The sequence below is a fragment of the Cryptotermes secundus genome, unplaced genomic scaffold (assembly GCF_002891405.2).
Source record: "Cryptotermes secundus unplaced genomic scaffold, Csec_1.0 scaffold246, whole genome shotgun sequence".
NCBI lineage: Eukaryota > Metazoa > Arthropoda > Insecta > Blattodea > Kalotermitidae > Cryptotermes > Cryptotermes secundus.
The window spans coordinates 368068-378540 of NW_019742444.1; the positions used below are offsets into that span (position 1 = coordinate 368068).

General features: G+C 38.1%; 1 protein-coding gene across 2 annotated transcripts in view; it reads left to right on the forward strand.

Moving 5' to 3' along the window:
- LOC111873122 (signal recognition particle subunit SRP68) overlaps positions 1-10473 on the forward strand; it is a 23988-nt gene that overhangs the window by 10327 nt on the left and 3188 nt on the right. The window contains exons 8-11 of one of the 2 annotated variants that reach the window (XM_023867551.2): positions 1498-1644; positions 3719-3879; positions 7160-7442; positions 8021-10112. In XM_023867551.2, the coding sequence (XP_023723319.1) occupies positions 1498-1644; positions 3719-3879; positions 7160-7442; positions 8021-8275 (846 nt within the window). In that variant the 3' untranslated portion in view covers positions 8276-10112. Of the gene's footprint in view, positions 1-1497; positions 1645-3718; positions 3880-7159; positions 7443-8020; positions 10113-10473 lie in introns of those variants that run through there. The other variant, XM_023867552.2, reaches the window with a different exon arrangement.

Here is a 10473-nt window from a genome sequence, read left to right on the forward strand (position 1 = left end):
ACGGACGTTTCCCGCCCAACAGCAGTCTCTAATACCTCTGGTAGATGGGGGAAGCATTATAGATACCTCTCAGCTAGTAGAGCCGGTCTCGCTGGCTGGGCGGGACTGATGGTAAGCACCAGTACCGGTAGGATATAGAGACTGGCAGAAATCATAGAGGGAAGCACAATGGACCAATACAGGTCTCAGTGCATGGGGAAACCCACCCTTTCCAATAACTAACTAACTACCTGAGTATGGAGACAAAATCCAGTCTCTGAAATATCTTTAAATAAAGATAGGACAATGGATAATGTACAGAACATCATTCATTGTAGTGCATATTTTATTTTAGACAAAACAAAGTATGGATTTTAACTGATGATATTTTTATTTTATCAGTTACAATATAAATTAAACCTTCAGATATACCAGCTATAAATACAACATAGTCACTTCTGATAATAGCAGAAAACAAGTAAAAACATTGAGGGTGGTCAAAGACTTTATGTTGTATTTATGTTTGTGTTATCAGATGGTTTCATTTATATTGTAAAATACAGATTTTTTCCCCCGGTTTTTATTGCAATCAATTGTGCTGGGATAATTAAATTGCGGTGATAGCAGTTGTTATCGACATCATCGTCGTTTTCCCACCTGAGGTGAGAATAGTCGGACTGTCTGGATTCCCAAGTCTTCAGCAGGCAACATTGAATTTTCTGTGGGAGAAACAAGTTCATATACAAATTCCTGTCTCCGCTAAGATTAGTCTTGTCCATAGTCAAATACAGTTTGATAATTGAAGACAAATTCAGCACAGAAATTATTTGGGGGATGTCGCATACTACATGTCTCCCATTATTTACTGGTGTGCACCACATTGTGGTATTACAAAATAATAATTATATAACAGTGAAAAATTTTTGCACATAATTTATACCAGTATTTAAACATATTTACATATTTCCTTTAAGATCTGCACTGTCATCATTCATATAATTTTCAACATAAAAATATGTTCTGTGCAAGATAAGAAGGCTACTTATGATATATCACTGTACTAAATTAAATTTCTCAGGCATTCCTATAATTGTTCCTCAGTTTTCACCTCCAAATACAAGAATAAATATATATTCCCTATGATTCTCATGTTATAATGTTATATTATATGCAGAAATTGCAATAACTGTTTTAAGCTTTATCATCACTAAAAACTTGGGAAATTTTCTCCTCAAAAGTTGGCAGTTATATTAAGGTTGTGGATGATAGGAAATTAGAAGCATGAAGGTGAGGTAGCCTCCAGGGTCATGCATATACTGAAAGGTTTCATGACAATGAATACATTGATGTTAAAGCTACTAGAAGACAAACAAATTAAAATGGTGTCATGTGTCTTTATTTACATGTAAAGTAAGGAACATATCTTTTTAAGTCATGATTGAAACAACTGCAGTGCTTTGGATATGTGACAGCATTACCTCAGGAATAGGAGGTAATTCTGATACACTACTATTGCAGAGCCCTAAGAATCGTACAGCTGGAACGGCCCTCAGTTCACTCCAGCATCTGTTATCCTATCTTATGCATATACGCCTGACACGAACCATCCATCGAAATCTGCTGATGGTAGAATCTGCACAGGCTGCTCTGTCAGAGAAGAATGAGGTAAGTCATTCAAAAATGTGTGTCTCAAGATAGTATGTGTTAAAATGTCTTTGTAAGTGTATGATCATCAGGTAGTGATGTAGATTTTCATGTCATTATCACTAGAAATGCTAGTATTAGAATCTGTTTTCAATGTACAGTGTGAACTAAAATTTGCATACTGAAGTTTGCCAAAATGAAGTGTGACAACCCTTTAGAGATGTGTTAGACGAAGTATAAGATGCTCTTAGACAGTACTCTACCTACCAAGCTTAATTGTTCATATGACTGAGTGTCAGTAAATAGGTCACAAATGGATATAAAACGTAAAATATGCAATATCGAAACCTGGGAAAAACATTTGTTTCTTGACATATCCTCCAAAAACTTTGATATACTTGTCCCATCACTTTACCTGTTTGTCGAAACCCGCAGGATAGAAGTCTTTGGACTGCTGTCTCAGCCACTTCCACACCTCTGTTTCAACCTCTTTGTCATTAATGAAACATCTACCACCAAGATGGTTAATTAGCAAGCCAAAGAGATGGAAGTAACTAAGGACCAATTATGGGCTGTAAGGCAGATGTTGGGGAAGCTCCCACTGTAGTTCTTGAATTCTCTGCTGCATTGCTCAGGGTCTGTGGGGCCTGGCATTGTCACGATGAAGCAGTACCCATATTGCCAGTTGGACTAGACTTTTTCTTCAAATTATATCCCGAAGCTTCAAGAGATCTTCACAGTACGATGCTAAATTCAGATTTTCACCATGCTTCTGAAAATGGGCCAACAGTGCTCCTTCAGAATCCCAGAACACAGTAAGCATAACCTTCCCATCTGATTGTGTAACCTTAAACTTTTTGGTTGTAGTTGAACTGGGCTATTTCCATTGCATTGAAGCATGGTTTGATTTGGGTTGGTCGTGATCCAGCCATGATTCATCCACAGTAACAATCTTGTTAAGCATACCTTCCCCTTCAACTGCATACCATAAGAGATGTTGCAAGGACAGGTCCGTTTGATTAATTTTTTCTCAGTTCTTCAGTTCTCCCTCATATGCAGCAGATCCAGCCATTAGTCCATACACATTTTCAGATCCCCACACCAGCTGGAGGTGATTAGTTGGCTTTACATTTTGTTCAGTTTGACACTTCCCTCTTCAGTAGTATTTTAGATACCCATAGGATAGAGCCTGGAAGACTGAAAACTGTAGATACCCATAGGATATGGAGCCTGGGAGACTGAAAACTGTAGATACCCATAGGATATGGAGCCTGGGAGACTGAAAACTGTAGATACCCATAGGATATGGAGCCTGGGAGACTGAAAACTGTAGATACCCATAGGATATGGAGCCTGGGAGACTGAAAACTGTAGATACCCATAGGATATGGAGCCTGGGAGACTGAAAACTGTAGATACCCATAGGATATGGAGCCTGGGAGACTGAAAACTGTAGATACCCATAGGATATGGAGCCTGGGAGACTGAAAACTGTAGATACCCATAGGATATGGAGCCTGGGAGACTGAAAACTGTAGATACCCATAGGATATGGAGCCTGGGAGACTGAAAACTGTAGATACCCATAGGATATGGAGCCTGGGAGACTGAAAACTGTAGATACCCATAGGATATGGAGCCTGGGAGACTGAAAACTGTAGATACCCATAGGATATGGAGCCTGGGAGACTGAAAACTGTAGATACCCATAGGATATGGAGCCTGGGAGACTGAAAACTGTAGATACCCATAGGATATGGAGCCTGGGAGACTGAAAACTGTAGATACCCATAGGATATGTAGCCTGGGAGACTGAAAACTGTTCTGGATGTGTTAGTGAGAAGAAGACATCTCTGTACCATTGCCAGGATCAAGCCAGATCAGTTGTTAAATTAGGGTCTTCAGAACAAAAATCTTGAGCCTTCCTCTGATACCATTATCAGCAGGTTCCCTAGTTTACATAAAAACATATATCTTAACAGTTGCTGTTATGTATTAATTATTCATGTAATATTTTGGAGTTAACAGAATTTTCACGCTGCCTGAGTTAGAGTGTTTTCACGGAAATAACATTGCAGATTTTCTATTCCATTAGGGTGGAGGGGAGGGGCGCAGGACTCGCCCACAGGATCTGACTCGTTTGTATGAGATAATCCTGCAGAATTATGGCGAGTTACAGCAGTTGCCTGGCCTGGAGGATGACCTAAAGTATCAGCAGGAGATTGAGACTAAAACCAAGGCCTACCGCGCATTTAGGTACAGCAGCAGAATTTGTTGTCTTCTGTGTTGACGTTACAGTTCTCCATTTATCTCCCTTACTTTTGAAACATATGAGTAGTATCCATGGTCTCAGAGAAAGTTTATTTCACTTCCCTAACTGGATAAATAACCCTGTAATGACATAAGTTTCCCCCCACTTGTATCTCGATTTTGTTGTGGTGGGGTTTGCATGCCTAAATGAACCTGAGAGCTGTGCTCTTGGTAACGTGTGTTGTCAGTAGGGCCTTCCTTGCCGGATAGGTCAAAGGCAATAGGACAGACCAAAAGAGATGCCCAGGTCCTCCAGGTTTGGGGCTGGGACATGGTGCTGACCTCATCCCTGTAAAAAATATATAAACTGTTAGGAAACCTCAGATGACAGCCTCTGCGATAGTGGATGGATCTAACTATATATGACATGACATGAAAAAAACTAAGAATTGGAACGTGGAATGTGTTGACTGTATAAAAGGGGAGCCTTAAAACAACTTGAAAAAGTACTGCAGGATTACAAGGTAGATACAGTGGCACTACAGGAAATATGTTGGATTGGACAAGGTGTTTTGGACAAGAGGAACTGCAGTGTGTGTACTATTGCTGACAAAAAAGTAAACATGAATTTTGATGCGGATTCATAGTAAATTCTAAAATTAAACATTCAGCAATTGACTTCAAACCTATTAATCACAGACTGTACCTTGAGGGTTATAGGGAGATTTAATAATTTAAGCTTAATATGTGCACATGCACCAACAAAAGAGAAAAATGAATATATTAAAGATAGCTTTTATGAGGAGTTGGAAACCGTTGGTACCAGTCTCCTTGGAGACTGCAATGCTAAGGTAGGGTTCAAAGATCAAGACAGATCTGTTGGGAACTGTGGAGTGCATGAGGAAAGTAATGATAATTAACCAAGATTAATTGGATTGGCTAATGCACTGAGCATAGTAATTGGAAGTACTACATTCCCCCAAAGAAGATACATTTTTCAACTTGGTGGTCGCCGTATGGCACAACAAATAATCAGATTGATCACATAGTGATTGATGCAAGTCATGAAAATAATATGATGGATGTTAGGGCTTATTGGGGTGCAAATGCTGATTCAGACCATTATCTTGTTACTACCAGAATAAGGGCAAATATTAGTTGCCCAGAATACTGTCCAAATAAAGAAAAAACAATAATATACAACATAAGCAACCTAAAACAGGCAAAGTTCAGGAAAGAATATCAGCAAAAAAGTAAAGATTTATATCAGGAGATAGGGGAAGGAGTGACAGTTGAAGAGTGGGCCAACTTTGAATCAATTCTTAAAGCAGCAGCAGCAGAGGAAAGTATTGGGAAAGTTAAAATGGACATTAGGAATGGATGGTTTGGTGAAGAGTGGGAAATACCAGAGAATACTTCAAAGGAAATTGACCAGCACAGCTAGAGATGAATACTATAAAGCTAGAATGAAAGAAAGAAGGATCCATAAGAAGAAAAAGGACTACTATGAAATACAAATGGCTACGAGAATGCGATACTAAAATATGACAGTAGGAAGTTCTACAAGCAAGTGAATAGAACAAAAGATCGCTTCCAGTCTAAACCATTGAGTTACAGAAGCACAGAATAACCTGAATAGATAGAAGGAGTATTTTCAAAATCTGTATGATATGACAGAGGATAATTTGGAAATTCCTCCACAGTGAACATCACCATCTACTGATGGAGCTGAAGAAATACCAATACCTACCTTGGAAGAGGTGAATTTTGCAGTTTTAAATTAAAAAATAACAGAGCTTCAGGGCCAGATTGACTGAATGCCAGACTTTTAAAAGTAGATCAAATGAGTCTCATACATAGACTACGGAAGTTCCGCTTCATCTGTCTTAGCCCGCCCCCCATTGTTGTCACAACCATGGAAAAACATGGGTAAGGTAGTTTTTATATTAATATCAGAATTTTGGAAAGTAGGTGAGATCTGTTTTTAATTTATACTTTTAATTTCATAGTCATGAATTTAATTAATTTTGCTGTTTCTTGGTATTTGAAATTTGAAAAATTTTCAAGTTATATTATTATTGTAGCATGTACAGCCATTGCTATGCAATGAACGCAAGATAGGTAAATAAACAATAGTGTTATGCAACTCATTTCTAGGCAACGGTTCAGTAAATACATTCCCACAGCAATGAATATGCATGCAACAATAGAGTTACTGTTGAAAATGGTGATTCGTACTCAGTCTCTGCTAGGGGGTTATAAGGAAGACAGTTGGGGCGACCCAATCAGTTGAGAGTTGAGTTCTGCAAGGGAAGTTGAGAAAAGATGGCACTATATTTCAGTTCACAGTTCGGTTGTGGGACAGTCACCAGCTGGTAAGAACATGAGCACAGAAGCTGAAGAATCTCCACTAATAGAAGCCGTTGCCAGGGAATGGCTATTAAAGACATATCAGGCTGGAGAAGACTTAGCATGTAGTGATTTGTAATGCATGTAGATCAGTGATAGCATTGTTTACTTGTAGTTCTTAGTGTTGGGTATAAGTGGTCAGTAAATCCATTCACCAGTCCATACCTTGTCTGTAGTCACATAAATTGTGACAATATACAACTTCAGAACACATGTACATTATGACAAAGAATCTACCCGTTTCCAAGACTTTTTGTTAGGTTTCATAATCTGGTTTCAGAAAATGTTTTTGATCGGTTTATTGAAAAGAGTACTTAGTGTAGACCACAGCTAATTTGTATCCAGTCCTTACTTCGTAAGAGACTTTCATCCTGTTTGGTATTGGGCTGTAGGTATTGCTTAGTATATTCGAGTGAGTACATTTATTTATTTTTATCACTTTACAACTTAGCTGATAGTATTTATCAGTATTTGAATACAGTGTCCCTGCACAGTTGTTGATAAGAAAGTGAAAATACATCCATGCTGTATTACGGTGAGTCCTCAGCTGGTCTTGCTACGAACAGTTGGCAAAGGTAAGAAGACTGCAACATAGGATTAGGCCACATGTGCACCAGTGGCTGTTTAAAAGTTACAAGCAGCTGTGTCTTCAGACAGGTCTGTGACTCACTGCTAACCAGTTATCTTCATTGTGACTGATGTTGCATGTCATTTGTTATGTTAGTAAACTGCAAGTGTATGTTTGATATATAGAAGCTGAGGAATGACTAGATTAAATTAAAGTGGTATTTTTTAAATGACTTTTGCATCATGACCATCCTGAATCTGTTCTGCATCAAAGAGTGACCTAGTAACATGACACATCTGTCATGTACAGATGTTTCTACATAGCTCAGAGCCTTGTTGGATTGCGGCGGTGGCGAGAGGGCATGGCATTGTACCAGCGTGCGGAACAGTATGTCAGAGAGGCCCTTGAAGCCAGCAATGCCTCACAAGCCCTAGACAGCAAGTTACATACCCAACTACAAACCCTTAGTCATGACATAGAAGGGCAGGTATTCTCCGCACATGCTCATAGTGTGTTGGAGGGTGAGGGAGTTCAGGATGAGGAAGGTGGATCCATCCAAGTTGGCACAAAGACAAACTACAAAAGCAAGAAGGTATGTACAGTAAAATATGTTTTCATATACAGTGTAACTTCAATATAATGAGAATTTATAAAATTCATAAAACTGGTCATTCTTTCAGACAGGAACCCATAATATCTTAAAGTAGTTGAAATACATAAAAGGGATTGGTATGATTATGTCAGGATTTCTTCTTCTTTGATGTGGTTATCACAGAGATATAAAAATAATAAAGCATAATTCAGTGTTTGGGTTGGACCAGAAAGAAATATTCACTAAATATGGCATTTCACTGTACCACAAAAGAAAAATCTGTGAATAAGAGATGTAACTCCTCCTTGGAAAAAGAAGCTCACCAGTATGTCTGAATTAGGTCCACTGAACTTGGAATTTAACCAGTCAGTAACCGTGACTTAATTTGCAGCACCTCTTGTTCTTGTTAGTTTTATATGAACTACTCGCTAACTGTACTTTAGAAACACCCTGCTTCTGATTCTGTGTTCTCCACCTTTTGTATTGCCCTGCTGTCCCCAAAAAATCATTGATTGCATACCTGTGATCCTGAGTATGGCCAAACTAATATTTGCTTGTCATTTGTTGTTTTCATACAGCCACTCTACGAACGACTAGGAGAATACAGGGAGGACTCAACATTAGTGTCTCGCACACCCAATGTGTATAAGCTGCCACCAGAGATGCGACCCATACCATGTAAACCTCTATTCTTTGACCTTGCTTTCAACTTTGTTGAATTCCCGTCTCTTGAGGACAAAATAGAAGCTGCAGCAGGAGGAAAGAAGGGAGGAGCTGGACTCACAGGCTTTGTGAAGGGTTTGTGGGGATGGGGAGGCTCTGGCAAGAAATAGAATGGAATTGTGCTAAATCTGAGGTTTTCACAATGGTGACTGTGTACTGAGTACTGTTTTGTGGGTTGAGACACTGAGTAGTGTGGTAGAAGTTTATTGACATTTCAGAGAAATACACTGTCTTCATCTAGAGGGCAGAGACGAGCATAGTGACCTCAAACATCAGTAAACATCAATCAGGCTATACAGCGTCACATCTCAGATGACAGTATTCTTCAAAAGGATATTAGTTTTCATTCCGCTGCCATAGTTGACTTAAATTAAACTTTGCTACATTATCATGAGCTCGTGAAGTAACAAACTTTGGCTTAGTACAGTGAGAATTATTGCGAATCATGCAGCCCAGTAGCCATTCTCACATTATGGCAAACCTGAGAAAAAAAATTATATCTATGTAAGTATTGAACTATTTCATTGACAGTAGTGTGGAAATGAAAACTGGTCAGTAATGTAATGCATTATCATCTCTATCACGAAAGGGGATATATTCTGTTAACGCTCATGCCCACTGTCCCAGTTGTGGTATAGGATATGTATATTTTCCTATGGAATACTATGTACATCTTACATTTATGAGTTAAAAATATACAATGTCCTTGATAGTTCCTGCATATAATTTTCATCTTAGGTTACACCTTACTAAGAAAGAAGAATGGGGCATACATTTCAACCAGTAAAGGGGGTGGTTATCTGTCGAATGAATATTCGCTTGCGTAATATGTTCTTAATCAATCTGGGGTCTCCACAACTATTTCCACATTCATTTTTTATGGAAGATGGTAGTAATTCACATGGGCTTTCATGTAACATTGTATCTTTGAGTGGAAGGAACTTTCTTTTATATGGTGTCATTGTAATTTAACTGGCATTCCAGATGTGTGATGGGCAAATTATAAAACAGCAAAATTTGTATATTGTGGTGTTGTGGGTTATGATGCTATGTAGGTGGGTACCAGCAGCTGGGAAGATCATACTACCTGTGCCTTGTAGGGTTGAAGTCCAAGCTTCACCTCCTGAAGATGGAGATGTTCATATCCACCTACTAAACTGAACCTACTGCCTCCACCTTTCTGGTTTTAAGTCCATATGTCAACACTAAAGACACAAGCAACTGTATTCTTCTGAAATGTTGGTATCCACCAACAAAACTAAACGGTGTCATAACTGAAAAAAATAACAATATGAATATTTGATGCCATGGAAACCACGAAAATTTTATATAAAGAAATTTACATGGGTAATTTAATAAATTCCTATCTAAAGAGTTGCATATAATGTTGACAACAGTAATTATGTTCCACCAGTCAAATGGCATGTCACAATATCAGCTGACAAGAAATTGCAACAGATTCAAGTGTCTGACATAATTCTGCAGTATTGCACACTGGTGTGATATAGTGTGTGTTGAAAAAGTTTGTTTTGATTTAGTAAAGTATCTGTTTCAATTCCAATTTGAGTATAAAAATGTGAACTGAATAGTGTTTTCTGTAAAAGAAATTACAGAACTTCTCTTAATTATGCTTATATTGCATATATACAGAACACTCCTTGCCTTTTATACAACCAATAAGATTTAATCATTGTTTTTGGAATGATAACTCTGTTCTTACCTAATTTATATGTCATGCAGCAATTTAAATTGTAAATTCTGCATTTTTGCAATTTACTTTTTCCATTAAGTAGAGAATCTAGTTTTACTGATTAGATTTTTATATACAAGAAGTCATGTGTATATGGTTTAGGTTATGGCATTAACAGTGGTATTAAAAGGGAAAAAAATAATCTGTATTTATTTCTATGTCAGCACATTTTCAACACATAAAGTATGTACTATTGATCGTGGATGCAACCTGTCTTTGCAGTGTTGAAGCTAGAAACCCAAGAAATATTTAAGGTGGAAGGGTTGCTATGTACATTTATGAGAGGTTTTTAAAAATTTTGACTTGCCTTTGACAACTCTGACCTTTTCACATACTTTAATTACCATGGTCTATGAGTAGGAAACCCATAAAGATGGAGGGTTGTGAACCATTAGTACTCACATTATTTATTTAAGTGGGACTGGCCAGTCATCTGAATTATTTTCTACTCCCACATCCCTTCAAGGCTAATACCAAGGGGATTTGCAACTTCCCCGTCTTTGATAAAGGTTTCTACTTCCCAGCTGTCCCATCAGCTTTACATGTCACATAATTTTC